The sequence below is a fragment of the Carcharodon carcharias genome, chromosome 12 (assembly GCF_017639515.1).
Source record: "Carcharodon carcharias isolate sCarCar2 chromosome 12, sCarCar2.pri, whole genome shotgun sequence".
Lineage (NCBI taxonomy): Eukaryota > Metazoa > Chordata > Chondrichthyes > Lamniformes > Lamnidae > Carcharodon > Carcharodon carcharias.
Genome location: NC_054478.1, coordinates 84,206,499 through 84,224,997, shown reverse-complemented (window position 1 = coordinate 84,224,997; position 18,499 = coordinate 84,206,499). Strand labels below are relative to the sequence as shown.

The 18,499-nt window shown below is 38.5% G+C and overlaps 2 protein-coding genes and 1 long non-coding RNA gene across 6 annotated transcripts in view; 1 reads left to right on the top strand and 2 right to left on the bottom strand.

Annotated features, from left to right (window-relative positions):
• Positions 1 to 16,274, bottom strand: part of LOC121284896 (homeobox protein Hox-D3a-like) — a 37,080-nt gene extending 20,806 nt beyond the window's left edge. The window contains exons 1-2 of one of the 3 annotated variants that reach the window (XM_041200771.1): positions 16,234 to 16,274; positions 5,491 to 5,517 (exon numbers count right to left, since the gene is read on the bottom strand). Coding sequence is in view for 2 of the 3 variants with exons in the window: in XM_041200774.1 (XP_041056708.1) it covers positions 280 to 691 (412 nt within the window). In the remaining variant the exon portion in view is untranslated. Of the gene's footprint in view, positions 1 to 279; positions 926 to 5,490; positions 5,518 to 16,233 lie in introns of those variants that run through there. The other 2 variants (XM_041200774.1, XM_041200773.1) reach the window with 2 other exon arrangements.
• Positions 527 to 13,588, top strand: LOC121284899. The gene is made up of 3 exons (XR_005944577.1): positions 527 to 603; positions 3,139 to 3,202; positions 13,285 to 13,588. It is a non-coding gene; the product is annotated as an uncharacterized LOC121284899 (long non-coding RNA).
• On the bottom strand, positions 8,742 to 10,519 carry LOC121284898 (homeobox protein Hox-D5). 2 transcript variants are annotated; one of them, XM_041200775.1, is made up of 2 exons: positions 9,965 to 10,519; positions 8,742 to 9,602 (listed from the first exon to the last, which is right to left on the bottom strand). In XM_041200775.1, the coding sequence occupies exons 1-2, from the start codon at positions 10,470 to 10,472 to the stop codon at positions 9,352 to 9,354; spliced, it is 759 nt and encodes a 252-aa protein (XP_041056709.1). In that variant the 5' UTR covers positions 10,473 to 10,519; the 3' UTR covers positions 8,742 to 9,351. The 2 variants fall into 2 exon arrangements, with proteins under 2 accessions (XP_041056709.1, XP_041056710.1); XM_041200776.1 differs by having other exon boundaries at positions 8,742 to 9,599.
• Positions 16,275 to 18,499: the final 2,225 nt, after the last annotated feature.

The window sequence follows — 18,499 nt, the reverse complement described above, 5'->3', positions numbered from 1 at the left end:
CTTTCGGAATTGGAGATATAACATGTCCCTGTTACTCTCAGGCTCGAGTTTTCACAAGGAGTCAGCCACATGGCCAGCGGCCTATTTCCTCAGCAATAAAAATTTATGATGGGTGTAATTGCCGGTCTTTTTAAAAACCGCTCATAAATCCTCCCTTGAAGGAGTTATTTACGGTAGACCTGTATCAATGGGTCACAAATATTTGCCAGGGATGGCGATGCAGCAAGGGGGGTGGGGTGGGTGGGAAGAGGTGGGGGAGAACCAAAAAGTGGACCTTACCGGTGTTAACGTGGATTTTCTTCATCCAAGGATAAACCACTGCTGGCTGTTTGGTTGCTGTGCCGTTTTGGTTCTTTGGATTATGTTGCTGCTGGCTGCAAGGCCGGCCTATGGACACTTGGAGCGGTGCAACGGGCTCTCCCTGCCCTGTGAGGTGGTTCTGAGGAGCGGGCTGTGCCTGCAGATGACCCCTCTGCTGCACTGGAGAGCCCCGAGCGTTGCTGCAGCTGTACGACTGGCCGCTGTAGTTTGACCGTGGATAGATTCCTTGGTGCTGAAAATCAGAATCCTGCGACTGGCTGTAATACTCTGAGCAGTGGTCAGGTATGTAGTTATTTTGCGAGTATTCCTCGCAAGGAGGAAATTTGGGATCCACATATTTAGTGTTCATCAAATACGAACTCATGGTCATTAATTTCTGAAGGTGGAAAATACTAATTTTTCTCCAGTTGTCTTTTTTCCCGAGCCATAAAGCCCTCCTACTTGCTGTCAACTGAATAAAGTTAGTCACCCATGTGACTGTACGAGCCAATGGCGAGGTCGGGCCCGATTCCCGGATAAGGAAACAGCTAATGACAATTTTTTTACAAACTTCGTCCAGAAAACCTTGTTTTAAAAATAAATTAAAAACTGCAAGGTCTTGATTTTTTTTTCAGCAGCCACTATTTGAAATAGATTCCGGAAAATGCACATAATAGAGGTTTCCATTTGGAGCGAATAATGACCACTCAATGAGCCCCCGAATATTGCTCAGGTAATTTGCTCTTTTGTCAAAAGAGAATTTTTCCACCATTCCTTGCCGCTTTTCAAATAAACCAAGGAGGGCGAATGCATTCGACGTGTTTGTATTTGTTGTTGCTGTTTTCTCCCGAGAGCAGCATGGCAATAGCGAGGGTTCTTGGAGAAATGGCCAGCAATCCAACGTACGCAGGATGACAAAGGAAGAATCCCGTTAGCCAAAAAAAGGGATAACAGAGCTGAGGAAAATAATTACAGCCATTACCGATGCAGAAAGGTCATTTGGACAAAGTTATTCAAAGGCAAACATGGCCTACTCCGATAAAGTCAGGACAAGGCTTTCCGTTTCACATAAAGCACTTTGCAAATGCTGCTTAAGGACATTGTAAGATCAAAAATACTTTGTTCTGAAAGTTTAAAATATTGGAAGAGAAGGATATAAGTTTTATATCTGATGGCCTTAAGCGTTCACGCTCCAATTTCTTCACAATTCGTTTTTCTCCTTTCACATTCACTCACATCTGTTATCCCTTTAAACTATTGCAATAACTAACTCTACTACTTGTAGTATGTACAATTCGAATTTTAAGATTTTAACTAAGACGTATTCTGCTCCGATTTAATTCAGAAGCATCGTAAGTTGAACAAACGTGATACGAAACCACAAGCCAATCTTTGTAGATAATTTATCGTCATCGCCATGGAAACAGGCAGCTTGAGAAAAAAATACTTAAATTTCAGTAATCTTAGATTTCCGGAGAGTAAATCCGGAAGTTTAGAAACGACTACATTCTCACTAATGATCAGTAAATCAACACGTTAAACATCACAGTTCGATTGCAAAGGGGAACTAAAACAAGCCATTCAATGCTGAGCGGCGAGATCTAAAAGCCTACTCAATATTGAAAACTGGATTCAAAACAAAAAGAGGCCATTCCTAATGAAATCATTCAGTATTACTTAGAACTAAATCACTCTAAGCAGTAAAAGCCACGAAGAGCAAATTGTTGATTTTCGTAGTGTTGGCATCGACCATAGACTCCCCTAGAAACGAATCTGTGACCGAAACATCACACAAATTCGGTTCTACAGGGTATATATAGACGACGGGTTGCAAAGAAATTCGGTGACTAGTTACAATATGGGAAAGTAGTTTAAAAAGCTACGGTTGCAAGCGGACTCCAAGGAGTTAATGGCGTGTAATATTAATAAATAAGAGAATAAAATTCAGACAAAGCGATTGCTAAATAATTTAATTGCTTAGCCATTGAAAAATAATAGAAGTCGTTCCTTTATATCTAGTAGGTGATAGCAAACATTTCTATGTACGTTGTTCGGCAGTAGCAGCAGCATGAATCAGCGCGGAGCTGGTTTGTGCATATAGTCTACAAGGCAGAAGTTATTATTTGTTACTGTGCTGATGAACCCTTCGTATTTCACAGAGATTTTATAGGAAACAGTTTGTACCGATCCGCTCCAGCTAACATTACTAAGTGTCCCAGCGTGAATCAATAATTGCTCCAGATGCTAATAATTTGAACTCACCACTAACAAACCGCAGGATGTTACAACAAATATCGCCCGGCCTAAACAATTCCTAAATCTAATCAAAATCAAGTTATACATGATAGCACAAATATTGGTTTATTTCAAAGTGTTTTCCACTCACTGCTACTTTCATAAAATGATAGCAGCCCAGGAAAATAACGATTGTTTGTTCTATTCTAATCTCTCCCACTTCCTAAAAGCTGGATCAAATAATACTGCTGGCAGTATGCTTCAAAATCTAATTACCACCAGCCAATTGGATCGCCATATGCAGGAAAAAATATATACAATTTAATCTGCCAACTAACCAGATTCCCTTTCCCTTGAACATGTCTAAGGTGGTTTCTAAACTCTAGTGCATTGTAGGTTCCTTACTTTGCTCTACCCACTGTCCCTGTTGTGTGTTAAAGGCTGAAGGGCACGGGGTCAGACTGAAATCATTTACAAACACATCGCAAAGTTGCATTATTATTTTCACTTTAGCGAGCGCCACACGCCTGACCTTTTCTAAGTGTGTGAATCTTGCCTAACTATTCAGCTAAGTTTACAGTAATTCTATCCTTATGTCTCTAGTTTAAAAAGCAGGCACACGAGAGACAGACTGAGAACAATTATATACGTACGCCAGCGAAAAAGAGTAAGTGTATTCAACAGTACAAAGATTACACTTAAATGTTTTGCGATGCACTGATTAACAAAGTAACAGTGAAACTGTACTTTCTGACAGTAAATGGGAGTGTTCACTTGTTTATTTCTCTCCTGTTTCTGTCGTGCACAACAAAGGTTTCGGTTTATCTACGTTTTATTGCAGGGCAGTCAAACTAATCCTCTTTAAATGTTCAACATCGTATTTAATCCCCGAGTAAATTCCTGTTTTGAATATTTTACCTCTTGTAAAACATCCATAAAGTCGCTAAAAGTTTGATCTTATTTACCTGTGATTATTTTTCGTACCCCAGTGCATTAGGAAGGAAAAAAGCTAAACAGTTTTCGACAACCAATGACGCCAACGAATGCACCAGCAGTGATTTCTGCTTTTAAAAGCCTTTTTGCAAAGAAAATCCCAGATATCGTTACTTCATCCGATAATTGGGAAGCCAAATCTCTTTACTGTTCAAATTATCGCACATAGTGAAGCTGATTGGTGCTACACATTTTAATATTTGTTAGACGCTGTGACCTGCATTTCACCTTACTGCTCGACTCGTTCAGACAGGTCAATGCCAAAGAGTTATTGATGAACAAACCCGATTAAAATTCACCTCTTTTTTAACTGCCCACACAAGTGCTGCGACTTTTGATCTAGCAGATTTTGACCTAGAGAATGTCAATGCAAAGTAAGTGTTTGGGAAGTGAACCCTATATTTATTCATAGATTCAGTGGTTCAATGAAAGCTATTATTGTCATGAGTCTGCTAAGGGCCTTCCTGCGTATAAATACAACGATTTAAAAAACAAAATTGAATTTTTTAAAAGTTCACCTTTCTAGTGACCCAGAAAGCCATTTTCTTGCAGAAGTCCACCCAGCATAAGGAAGACTGTTTTGCTTTTCAGTAGCAATTACCCTTGATTACTTATCAACGCCTAGAGATTCACATTGTAAAACTTAGTGCTGAAACGAAGGATCCATTGCGCTGGCCCATTGCTTTACCAATACCGGTTAAGCATTATCTGGATCTAGTTAAAGTGAGTTCTTGTTTGACGTTTATCTCGTGGCGTAATTAGGCCGTTTCTTGGGCGGCAATAGTATCGGATATTATGTGTAAAGATAGACTAACATCTGTAAAAGTCTGCATTTGATACCGTAGCAGTGATTATAATTAGCCGAGGTTAAGGGGTAATAGTAGACCATAGGTGATAAGAAACACTGACAGTCCCTAGCGTGGAGTGGACAGAATATGGACATTTCTATTACTGGCTTGTGATAGCTAAATAGTAATACTGTCCCTTTGAAATAAAGACCTGAACCTGCCTCATTTGATGATGCGGCGTTCCCGGTTTTGGTTACTTTGATATTGTTAGCTTTTCCTTAAATATACAGTTTTAAAATAATAGCTTTAAATTATCTTCATTAACCTATTAATAATAAGCTGTATCTTTCATAGTTAATAAGACAAGAAACTAATGAAACATGCTTAAGTTTAAAAGATAACGAAATTTTGTAATAAGTAATACGAACTTTTAATGAATAATTATTCTACCAATGACCTGGCGGACCATTACAAAAAGCATTTTAAATCATTAAAGGTAAGCCTAGCCAATAGATACGCCAAGAAAAAGAATGCTGCGCTTTAGTTAAATGAGTAGCTCAATTGATGCTCTGGCAGCCATAAGGCTTGATTTTTGGCCTACATGTTTACAGTGACTGTGATATCTGGAGAGCTTTGACATTTGCTTTCGCCCACACGTCTCTGTTGGCTCAGTAAGTGTGCACTTAAATATCTGCTATAATTATTGCCACGTCATTCGACAAAGCAATTTTACAGATGTTTTGAAACCGGAACAATAATTTTCCTCCAAATGACCTTTTACAGATGTAGCCTTGCACTGGGAGGCGCTGTGTTATACATTACCAGCTCAAAATAACAAGCCAACTAAATCTAACTCTGGATATACACTGTCACAGTTAGAGTTAAACACAAGAATGCTTTAACTGATTTTACTCTGTTCCTATAAGGACCTAACCCTTTCAGGGAAATTGAATGGAGCAATATAATTTCTCCCTTGCCGTTATACAAATCAAGCAGGCTACACGAAGAATATGAGTTGCGCACAATTGTTACTAGGATCATCTTTGAATCCACGTAACCGCTCCCTTTAGACCCACAACGTAACCATCTCATTTCCCATAGGAACCACATTCGAAACAACCAACAGCTTCCAACTATTCGCCACACATTTAAGAAATAACACGCAGCTACTTACGGAAAATCCTCTTCCATTCTGCCAGGTCTGCAATAAAATAAAAACAAAATTAGATTCAACAGCTTTAAGTGAATCACACAATTTAAGTTGGAATTCAGTACGATAAACGCGCACATGCGCTTTTTGACCCAAGCTAATATTAAAGTAACTGAAATATTGTTAACTTCCCGAGTTCAGGTAAGCGGCCTTCGTATGGCAGTGGTTTTCACTATGATCTGCAAGATAATTTCTGTTACTATTAGAACTGCGGGTTTTATTTTTATGGTGCAGCATTTTTAGCAAAAATTCGATCATTTATATACAGCGAATTTTATGCTTTGCCTATTAATTGGTTTAACACTGTCAGCTTCACTTTACATTGTTTAAGCGTAGGAAACCCATATAATGTCATATATTCTAGGTAAACAGTAATTTCAACCTTGGTTTTACATTGTCCTACCCGTGTCTGGCAATGCACGTTTCAACCTTTCATGGATTAACATGGCCGTTCATTGAACTTTTAAAATACATCTATATGCATAAAACGTCCATTTGTAATGATAAGCGACATTAATATAAAAAAAAAAGCCCTCCGTGGGCCGTAATCCACTCTCAAATATGTTCTGGTATATCTTGGCAGGTCATTTTTCTTGGTATTCTATTTGCTATTGTTTTCACTTGCGGATTTTATTGAACATTTAGAGCAGAAAAAGAACGTTTCACTCATGGTGCTAATCCGCCTCGTTAACTTCGAAGAATTTCCAAATCTTTATTTTTTTCATTTAATAAAAGTTTATTTCTAAAATTCTTCATTTAAGTAAAGTTGGTTAAAAAGGGCAGAACGCACTATTGTTTTAATTTTTAAAGCAAATCCGAATTATTTATGGATGTATTGCTCATATTTTCAGTTTTCACTGTAAACATTCTTCATCTCAGCCCTTTGGGCTAAGCCTGTCCCCTGTCAGGTTTGATAGTTATCCATTTTTTTGCATCTAATATCGAAATTTTGGGTCTCATCTCGCACTGTTTATGATTTCGTAGACCCACTCTCTCCTGAAAACATGTCATATCATTCTACATTTCCAGCAACATTTACGTAGGCCATAAGTAATGTCAATGTGTAACAAAAACAATTAATAGGGCTAATTCATTTCGTATTGCCTCACCATCTGCGAGACACAAAAGTAGTTAAATGAAAATTCCGAACTAGTTCTCGCCGATTGCAGTGAAAGTTCTTACTGCGTTTATCAACACTGAAAATGCTATTATTTTAGCAGATATCTGGTGAAAATGAAAATACATTAAGCAGCACATTGATAGCCATTGTTCTGTATTCGTATTCCAAACTGTTCGGAATGTGATCGATTAGAAAACACTTGGGACTCTAGTGACACCGATAACTGAACACATGAGCTAGCAGTATTACACAGCCTCGGCTAATTAATAGAGGAGGTTCAGCAAAGAACATGCAGTAAATTCTTCATAAGCTTGCAGAATTATTCCTTAAATTAGGTCATATCTCCCAAGTGCTTTTTCAATCAAACTCACAGATTACACAGAAACAATTTGCATCCTATATATAGCTTTGGTTCTCCGACCTCCGATTTAAAAAAAAATCGGTTTTCAATGTATGAAAATGTATGAGGCAGGATTGTATAGTTAACATCTTTCAGAGCTGGCTAAAGAAAATGACTAATCTAATACACGTGATCAAACAGTAAGAAAGCTCCTTGTTTTTGTGAAGAACCTTACTAACGCTTGGTTAAAAGACCGGATGAAAGATGAGTTTATTTCTGATTTTTTCATTTAACTGTTTAATACAATTGTGACGCACAACATTCTTCATGTTGCTTTTGAAATTATAGTTGGAAACTTAGCAGCATGTATAATTCATAGTTTGTAGCAATATTGCAATATTATTTTCATAACTGAACACATATTACATATCATATAACTAGTAGCTGTTGAAATTGAACTCACGTTGTACTGTGATTTCTGCTTTTTGGCTGGCCAAGAAATAGTGCATGCGCCCAAGGGCCCCGAATGACATCAGGTGTCACGCATTCACCAGCTCTGTTACCGATCAGAAATAACTTACTTGCTGCTTTTCCAGTGCAAAGGTACTAGGACACGAGGACACTGCCAAGTCATAGCCGTGGAACAGGATAGCTTGCTTCTTGGTGTCACTTTCCACAGGCCCTCTCAAAAACACTAACCATCTGTACTTGTCTGCTCTTAACCTAATATATGATGTGAATTATATTTTGGCTTGTCAACTCCCCTAACCATAAAACAAAGTTTAATGACATCACGTGCCCGTCTATAGCCAGTCAGGAACCGGCTCTGTGGCGTCCATATAAATAACCCTTAAACTTTAAAACTTTTATTCACTAAAGACAGTCATGTTCATCGAAATGTTCTCTCAGTAATATAAAGCTAAACATATGAGTACCCAGAGGACGCCAGCTTTGGAGAATAAGTTGCCTTTACTTTAAAACGCAGTTTGGGCAGTTCTTATGCAACAACGGGGAACTATTAAATTTGGTAAGTGTAAATACACTACATGTATACGTGACCGATAGCTTCTGAACTACAGTGAAATAGAAATGGGTCGATTGAAAAGGAAAACAATAAGTCATTTTAACAGTTACAGCTTCCTATGACTTTGTTTCCCTATTTCTATCGCTTTAACAGTCAATTATTTCCTGCTGCTATAGTCTAAACGTTGGGTAAAAATGTATTCTCAGTGCAGTTAACCTGGTAAATTATTTCATGCAATGCAATCCAATACCAAGTTGTTCATATGTTCCATTGCTCTTCCTATCAAGCCCCACCAATGAAGGTATATATATATATTTCCAAATATTTATGTTAATATCCATTAATAAAAGCAAACTCGTATTATACTTCCATTAAATAACAGTTTATCAAGCTATCTTTTGAAAATGAACGTGTCTGTCGTCTAGGTGCTGACGTTTCTGAAGTATGACTCATGTTCTTTTTTCAATAAAGTCATTGGAATAAGTATAAGCTCGGCCAACAGTTCTTGCCAATAATAATATTTTTTTTAAATTCTGAAAACGTTCAAAGACGGTTCAGCCGAAGGAACGTTTATGAGTTCTGAAACATTGGGGCTAGTATTAGATGAACTTGGATGTCAAAGGAATAGATGCAAAGTGAGAAAGTGAAATGGTGTTAGGTTCTTTCACAAGTCACCAATTGTCAGTGTCTTTATTCACCAATTGGAGTTAAACAAAACGCCAGGTGAAACGTTTATTGATAAAACTGAATTTATTTCAACGCTGTCGGCAAAAAACACCATTTCTTTCATGTACATAGGACAAAGCCAGACATTTAAACATTATATATGTACAGAATATACATCACAAGATACAGCACGGTGACACTCGTGCCATAAACATTCCAAAGGATAAGCAAACAAAAAAAAATCACTTTTGAAGTAAAAAGAGATGAAAGAGACAATATGTATCTATGTTTATAAAACATTTTTAAATTAGAGTCTTAGCGAAGCTATAATCCGGTATAGAATTAGTTTGTTCAGCAACCAGATATACAGCACAATTCCATTCTGTTCTCCGAGATAAATGGCTTGCTCGGCTACCTTACGTCGGTTGACCTCTTTTTTACTCTCTTACGATCTAAATTTAGGCATGGATGTTATCATCAATATATAAAAACATGATTTAACATATGTTGATGACAACTGATAAATTGTACTCTTTTCTTTATAAATGAACCCACATGAGAACAACGTATTGTATCTCATAGAGAAGCATTTAATGTAGCCAAGCAACATTTCCTATTGCAACTTAAAAAAATCATCTGGATAGCAATATTATATAGCCAGTTAGATGAAACAAGCTATGGCTGAAACCCTCCTCCTGGAGGGCTGACATTTATACTTTTCAATTTATTGTCCTTTTTCCATTTCATTCTTCGGTTTTGGAACCAGATTTTAATTTGTCTTTCAGTCAGGCACAGGGCGTGAGCGATTTCTATCCGCCGGCGTCGTGTAAGGTATCTGTTATAATGAAATTCTTTCTCCAGCTCCAGGGTCTGGTAGCGAGTATATGCCGTCCTCGTTCGTTTTCCTTCTAGTCCACTTAAGCCTTCTTAAGAAAAAATTAAAAGACGCATTACTATACGCATCAGTACAATGGAAATTATGAAGTTATACAATTTCAGTCAAAGACATTAAATGCTTAATTCTAGTACACAATCTTCAATTGTTCATATATATATCTGCTAAAATAATTTAAAATATTTTCAAGTTCAAGCAGTAGGGTGCAACTTTTGGCATGATTGCTGATATAATTCACAGCAACAGTCCGATATTCCGATATGATTCAAACTGTCATATTTTTGTAAGTAGTGGTCATATACTTAGTTCATGCTTGCCGAGTTATTTTGTTTCTCAGTCAGAAATTTAATTCGATCAAAATTAAAGCGCGTGTCAAAAGGCCGAATGTCGTACCTTGGTTAAGGTGCATCTTTTTCATCCATGGGTATATCTGCATCTGCAGGGCTGGATCTTTGTCTAGTTGCCCATTTTCCAGTTTGGGGCTGTTCGTCCCCTTAGGATGTTCATCGTTAACCGGCGAAGTGTTCTGGTTACCGCTGTAGGACTGACTGGACTCTCTGATCGCAGCCCCCGTCTTAATAGCACTGTCTGATGGGCTTATTAAAGATGCCGAGCAGAAAGCAGGATCAGGAGACTTAATTTTCACCCCAGATGAGCTATGGAAGGTGTTACTGGATGTTTGCAGGTAATTGGTAGACCTTTCACTGTTTCCACACAGATTTGAGTTAGAGCGAGTCACGCTGAGGTCTATCCCGGTGCAATCATAGCCATACCTGGTGGGGAGCATTGACGACTCCCTAAAATGCTCGCCCACAGAAGCAGCATTTCCATAACTCTGCAACTGATAATCGTGGCCATTTTGATAGCGACCTGAGAAGGAGTTTAAAAAGTAGGAACTCATCTGCCTTTTAGGGGTTTGATTTGTGGTTCTCAGACGTTTATTCGCCACTAGACCGCGCGATATATAATGAAATATGGAAATAAAAGGCACATGTCATTTCTCTGCCTTCTACGTATGCAACCAAATATGGGACACAAGTTTAGATCACGTGCTTTTGTTGACCAGTCGTAAATTCTTGTGCCTGACCCTGGGGATAATTCATGCAATGAGCATGCTTGCTATGATTTAGCGAGCATGGTCCTGTAGCGCCTCCTGCTGGCAAACATGGAGAAGGCTAGGTTTGTATCAACAAAGCAAAATCCAAAAGAGGCATTGAGGTTTACACGGTTTGCTCAATATTATCCGAAACGGGTTCATTTCTAAAATGGTTCACGGTTAAAGATATGATAAAACCTGGGTAACAATGCTGCTTTCTGTTACGTGAAATTATGAATTACGTAGCTGGTGACATGTATACGAGCCAGGACGCAAAATGTTTCTGTAAATACAAGTATCCTGTTTAGTAATATTATTAGAGTATACGCTTGTGTACAATACACGTGTAAAGTAACTAGCAGAACTGACATTTGTTGGTTCAACCACTTAAGAACTGCAAAAGTTTATCCAACGCTTTTATTGCGAAAAATTCTAGCGCAATAATTCAACATATTTTGTGACACAATTAATCCTTCTTTCTCTGATTCAGTTAATACGAGCAACTTTCCTTCGTATTAACTGTGTATTTGAACCGTTAGCTTGATGCTGACTGTAAATAAACAATTTAATTCTCGGCGAACTCGATGTCTGGATGAAAATAAATAACAGACATTCGCAGCGATTATTTCTAATATCACACACCCGATTCTGATTTTTACTCAAATAATATGGAGTTTCAGATTCTCTTTCTCGCGGGAAACGACGCCATGGAAACTATTTTCTTAGGAATGAACTTTATTCAAATATACGAACCATAGGCAGCCTCCCCACACTTGCACATACGGTCCGGGTCGCTAGAGCTTATAATGATTGCAATGTGTTATATTCGTAGAACACTGCGCTGAAATCATTTACACATTGGTTTTATATCTTTACAGGCAATGCATTGGAATCAGCTTTACAAAGTTTCCCATTAGCTTCCATGTGCACATACGGGCTCCTTTGCTACATCTTGCCCACTAAATTCGGGATATTACATACATATGTGTTCCCTGTTGCCACCGAAGACTGAAGAAAAATGCAGATTAACGTTGTATTTTAATTTACTGGTTAAATCGACGCTGACACCAGTCATAGAACAAGACACCGAGAAGCTAGGCGGAGTGTGTTATATACTTATTTCTAATTTCACAGCGCAATTATTCGTGAACTTTATTGCCGTTTCCCATTGTACCATCGACACACTGCGCTATGATAGGTCGTGATATTTGTATAAGCCTCTGGGATCTGATGTCCATTCAGTGTACACACTGAGCTCATTAAAAGTAATTCCCACAGAAAGATGGTCGTCGGCAAATGTGTACACATTTGGTAAAGGAATAGTGCTGATTCCAGGTGCTGCACTGTTGGTCTGTTGTCATTCTCTGCAGTGGTAGTTTCTACACATCGAACCAGTTTGAACCGCCCAGGAACGCAAGAAAACTAACAGAGCAATAAATATAATATTTGAAATCAAGAGTTTTTTTCGCAGTTTGACTAAGAGGCAGCTTATAAATTCTAGATTGCGATCCGGAGATGGATTAGTTAATGAGGAGTAGAGTTGTCAAATATCGACTGTATTAATATGGGCCTGAAGAACTTTACAAAAGAGCGTCCAGGCTCGTAGTAATATTTAAAACAGGTGGATTGCACTTATACATCTATATTTATTTTCCGGTTGTTTTTCATTGAAATAAAAAATGCATTCCCATAACCACATTTATCAGCGCATCAATCAGCAATACAATAGGATTCTGCGGGTTATTTGGTCACCCCACTTCTTGCACACTTGATTTCTACGCTCTGGTAGCAATATTTTTGCATCATTCACTACAACGACGCTGGACACTGGAGTTATTTGTGCTCATTTTCCTGATACCTATCACCAGAGTTTTTAAGGACAGGGGGACTAAAGTATTACAAAACAATTCAAGTCTAAGCATATTCCAAAGAAAATAGGATGCAGTCATGAACTGTATACAGGACTCACGTTATTAGCACGTGAATTCCAACTACAGTGTGAAAGTGCATCGACCCTGAGTTATTGGGATAGTTTCATTTCAGTGTGGAACCGCATAGGCCTCGATTGAAAGTGATCTGACTCTAGGTCCATCATATATTACAACTTATAGCTTGCGATGAGATAAGCCTAAGTACCAAAAAATGCAATATTTTAACAAGTACATTTTAGATAAAATGCCATTCTATAGGTTTGGTTTTATTTATTATTTATGAAATATGATTTGTGTGCCCCTCTTGTAATTCTGATCTAAGAACCTTGTTGCTGCACAGTCCAAGTGACTCTGTCTGATGCTCGTAAATCTAACGTTGCAGCAGCCGTGTGACAGTGGGTGGAAGAAATATTGTCTTTGTCCTGTACTAACAAATCAGGCCGCTCTTACAGAACACTCGATCGAATGGTATGGCTTCTAGTGCTGACTTTGGGGATTTTTAAAAATGTATTTTTCCAGGCTACTGCGCGTTTGGATCCTGGAAACTTTTGAGATAGGATGGGTAGCACTTGAACATTTTATCCTTACACGGGGAGCGATTGTGGATCTTATTGCCACTGTGGAATGAACAAATCGGTGCGTGCGTCACATACCAATTATTTTTTTGTTCATTTTTCACTTTACAGTGCGTTCTCCCTTGTAATAAAATCAGGAGAAGATCGTGGTCTGGAAATTCGTTTGTTTGCCAGCCCTGCGAGCAGAGAGTTATTTCTGGGATCGCAACGAATTGTTCCCGTTAAAAGCTAGATTAAATCTGTGGCTGAGTACTTGTATTAAGAATTGTTTATATTTACAACTTGATGCTAAGAGGATAAGAAAATAAGTGTAATAAATTTTTGATGTGCTAAACGTTGGCTGTGATCAGATTACCTTTTGTTACAGATGTTAATTGAAAAGTTTCCATTAAATAAATAATATGTTGTTATTGTTATGTCGAAATTGTTTGGAAATTATATGTGAGTATTGTCGGTGTAGAAGAATCATTGCGAGCAAATTCGCCCAGGGTAAAGGTTCCAAATAGACAGCTGGACACTGACTCTAAATCAATGCATGCACACACACATACAAATAAACACACACCCGTACAAGCACACAAATATACATAAACACACACACACACATGCACACACACACATAAACATATACACATACAGACGCACATGTACATAGAGAAGCACACACACACGCACATACAGACACATACGCACGTACACGCATATACAGGCACACATACAGACAGGCATGCACACATACATACACATAAACACACACGCATACAGACACCTGCACATACAGGCATACACACACGTACACACACATACACACACACACACATACACATAAACACACATACACATAAACACACAGTGACGTTCCTGTTGAGTATTTTAGCACTTTTAGCAAAATTACGGATTACGTGATCATGAAGAGCATAAATTTTAAAAATCGATCTTAAAAATTGTAACTACCATTGAATTAGTAAATATGCCCTTTCTGGCTATTATATTTATAATGGTGTTTATTTCCGCTCAGTTCTCTTTTTACATGTGTTTGTACCAGATTACGTTTCTCAAGAAAAAAATTTGCAAATCACAACTCAGCCTTTCCATGTATTATTAAAAAGTTCAGAGAGCATAGCCATCGCATAACCCCAGATAACCAGTTTGAGTTTATCGAAAATTAGACCTAAACATATATTCATCTCGTTTAATTATTTAACTGAGCCGATAAGAGCTTAATTCATAAAACCCGTATAAGAACTGTTGTCGGTGCCATTAACACATAGGAATGAACTTGGACAATGCATTGAGAATTATATGAAAGCGTAATATGAACACAATTAATGACTTGTTGCGTCAGAATTAAGGTAAAAATGAAACTGCTTTCTCAACAGGAAAAACAACACTACCTCTCCTAACCTGATACAACTCGAGAATGGATATATTTCTATTTGTGGGTGCGGCCTGAAAATAAACAATTAATATCGAAACATTTACAATATTATAAATAATAATGATTTAATTGCAAAAATTACGATATCTTCACACATTTATTTGATTCTGGCAACGCTTTGCAATTTTAGTTTAAGCAACCACTGTTTGCCTGTTGGTCAATGCGATAAATACAAGCGCATGTGGGTCAGCCGTTTTTAAATATTTCTTTCATTTGCAAATAATTTCAGATGCTAAACAATGAATCAATGGTACTATGAGTAGACGTCGCACAGATGACCATGCCACCATTTTATCTATTTCCAATAAAAACCTGCAGACTAAAAGACGAACGAATTCACAGACTTGTGCTGGATATGACAATTTCAAATGGATGTAATTACAAGCTCCCTTATTCAACTCTGATGTTAAATGGAACAACTGATAAGCAATCTTTTCAGAATATATAATCACTGGAAATATCTACAAACAAATGCTTTGGGAAAAATATAACAATAATAGACATACTTATTGATAAATTCATCTTTTGCTAACAGTAATTCGCATGCCCTTCCTCTGTGCATATTTCTGCAGCAAGGTGTTGCAACTAAGTAGAAACAGGAAAGGAGGGACGCGCGGGGGGCGGGGGGGGGGGTGGGGGGGAGGTAAAGGAACCCGATTTTTCTCTAGTGACCATTATGCTTTATGTGAATGCACTTAACATTGGATTGGAGTTGTATGGACCAAATTAAAAACATTCCCAGTTTACAGGACTTTAGGATTTTTTTATGTATAAAATATGCAAGCCAATTTGGGTACAACTTGTTGCAGTAACTGAATCATCAAATGGGCGAGCTGATATTATTTGACATTTTGCAAAACCAAGCCGCAGTTAAAATAGCTACTGAATCCCACCTCATTACTGGCACATTGAAACCACAGTCTGGTGTCGACTGCAGGGTAATTATTGTGAGAGTACCACTCATTTGTGCAAAGTTCTGTCACGTGGTTGGTCATCATTAAAATGTTGGCGAAACGTTCGTGCAAAATGCTGATCCTCTCTATGATTGCGGCACGGAATCATTCCGATCATTAACACAAGATGCATCACTCATCTCTACAACTTATCCTCAGCGTAAAGGAGTCCAAGTAATGTCCTCGTCTGTAAGATACTAAATGCGCGGAACCACATACTGGCAATAACAGAATAAATACACCAATCACCAGCAGTTGATCGGATATCGCTCCCGCAAAATAACAGCAGCAATCGTATTGCTATTGGCAACAATAATCATTATCCCATGAGTAAACTACACAACCTGATTAATCTCTGCTCTGGATCATATGAATAAATGTCAGCTGTCTTGTGGCGAACCTTACGTATCAAAGATAGACACGAATCGCAACTCCCCGTCCTATTGCGGGAAATAAATATTTAATTAATCTGCGCCACAATCATCATTGAGTTCAAATGACCACCCGGACCTGGTTTGGTTTGTACCATTTGCAAATCTGTCTTGCTGTTTGCTCATTTATGCCGAATACCCCCTCGACCTCCCAAACAGTTGCCTGGAACTCAACCAACGAAACAAGCGCCATTCCCTCCTAGGTACAGCAGCAGAGAATGGAAAAGACAGCACTTACCCGCTTCAGGGCGCTTCCCCAGAACAGTAACCAGTTGGATGTTGTATTCCATTTCTGCTTTTTTTCGATTAATAAAGGAACTTTTAAAAAAAAGTAAAGCGAAAATTGAAGGGTAAATGAAAGACTGTAAACAGACGTCAGAGGTCTGTGAGAGTGATCAGGTTGCTAAATCCCAGCATGGGTCGAATGACTTCCTCATAGCTGTACGGAAAAGGACTGAGCAGCGCGAATACAGCGGCAAGTGTCCTTTTTTTGCAAGCAGCTGGCGTCAAATACCAACGACAAAAGCAGGCAAGGGGAGATACTGACAGAAAAGACGATTTGAGACGAGTTAGCAGCGGAATGCAGTGAAATATTCACAAGGGAAATCATGAAAAGGCCATGAACGCAGTTACTAGATTCACATGACCAACGAGAGCCAATAGGAAGGCAGCCTCCGCCGTAAAAGGTCCATTACAAAGTTGTAAATTTTCTTCAAACAAAAAGGAATTCGCAGCAATTCCTTGCGGATTTCACAAGTGCAGCTCTCAAGCGCCATGTTTCCTTTAACGAGTTTCTTGCTGCAGCTATTTGTTAAAATGTGTATTGTAACGAACGCCTTAACTAACTATATAAGCGGAAATGCCTCGACAACATAAAGAGGAACATCTCGGATTGCAGTGGCACTCCGCAGCCCAGCAATCAAATCACTACAATATGTTTGTGCATCCATACTTTGTTAATTCATGGTTCAAATACGTCATGTAGAGACATTCGTATTTTCGAAAGGAAAGCTAGTTCAACAAATAATTCAACGTGTAACGATCACAATTCCTAATGCCGCCAGAGAACTGCTTCTTTTCGTTTTTGCCCTGATTTTCACAGCCCGTTCGATATGGCCCAGTGACCAGTAGGAAGTGAACGAAGCAGAAGCGTGTTTGTCTTTTAAATATATATCAAAACTACGGCGGCTTGCTTCTTTCAGGTAGCAATCAATAATAAAAGTAGTGTATTAACTTATTCTAAATGTTGCACGGTGCATTCTACGCAGGTGAGAAGCTGAACATTAAATCTCGGCACATGTAGCTATCTCATTACACGCTGCACTTCAATTTCAATCACACGGAGCATTGCATTCTACCCCTCGTGTTCCCAGTGTGAGCGAAAGTGGTTCTATATCAAATACAAAACACATCCGAGTGGTCAATAAGGTTTGCCTTAATCGGATAAAATAACTTTGGCGTGAATGAAAGTGTAAACCATTTAAATCAGTTCGTTCGCTAATCTCTCCCTTCACTGACGGCGAGCGGGCTCAGCAACTAACGTTACACTGTATTAAATTCACGGTAACCTCATTCATTAGCAGAAAAAAAGATGATGGCCGGTAGATAATAGATATCCATATTTTCCCCTGACCCCCCACCGCCCCCCCCCCCCCATCCTTCCCGCGGGTTTAATTCTAGTGAAAGCCTTTGGTGTGATGCTTTGAAGTGATCTTACGGGGGAAACCAGAACAGCGTAACCAGATACGTGCCGGCATCTCATTTTTTATTTATGAAAAGGATAAAACTGCTAGAAATGTTGCCTCAAAATAAAATATATTCTGAACAGAACATTCACCAGTGCAAGCTTCCCTTACTGTGCATGGTCCGGGGTAGGGTGCTGTTGGAGAGTGCGCGGTGGAGGAATTTCTGCAGAGGTTTAAAAACCCCAAAGGAACGGTGTCAGAGGCAAAAGGAAGCTTTTACAAGGATTCAGGAGGAGAGTTTTTAATGTATGTTTGGCATTTTTTTGACCGCCATTGTTTGTTAAAAATCTATGGCAGTAACGCCCAAGTCAAAACACGAATTCGACCCAAAGCCTCGTCATTCTGTGCACCATATTTCAGCGAAAACGCGCGATTCCTAACATCTAATAAGACTATTAATAAGGCTCAGCTCTGCCGTGATTGTACACTCAATTTAGTGACCGCTATTTCGCCCAAGACACGTATTTGACCGTCCAATTTGTAAATGGGAGCAGATGCAAAAATAACGTGTTTATTTCATTCTTCGTTTTAGAACGCTTTAATAATGAATTTAATGAAGCTTTAAATTGGTTATGTTTTCTGAAAAAGGAACGCAGTACACATGTATTGAAAAAAAACATAGGGTTATTATAAAGCAGAGGAGGGTTGTGAAAAACTGTTAATTTTGGGCAGAGAACTCCCCTCCGAAAGGAGAAAGCAATTTCAAAAATAAGCACCCTGGTATTAATTTATTTAGAATTGATTTATTCTGTAAAATTA

What these genes read in the sequence shown, in the direction of transcription:
- LOC121284898 (XM_041200775.1), bottom strand. Translation starts at nt 10,472, where the DNA reads ATGAGTTCCTACTTTTTAAACTCCTTCTCAGGTCGCTATCAAAATGGC. An exon ending in AAAGATGCACCTTAACCAAG is followed by an intron (nt 9,603 to 9,964) that starts GTACGACATTCG and finishes TTTTTTCTTAAG; the next exon opens with AAGGCTTAAGTGGACTAGAA.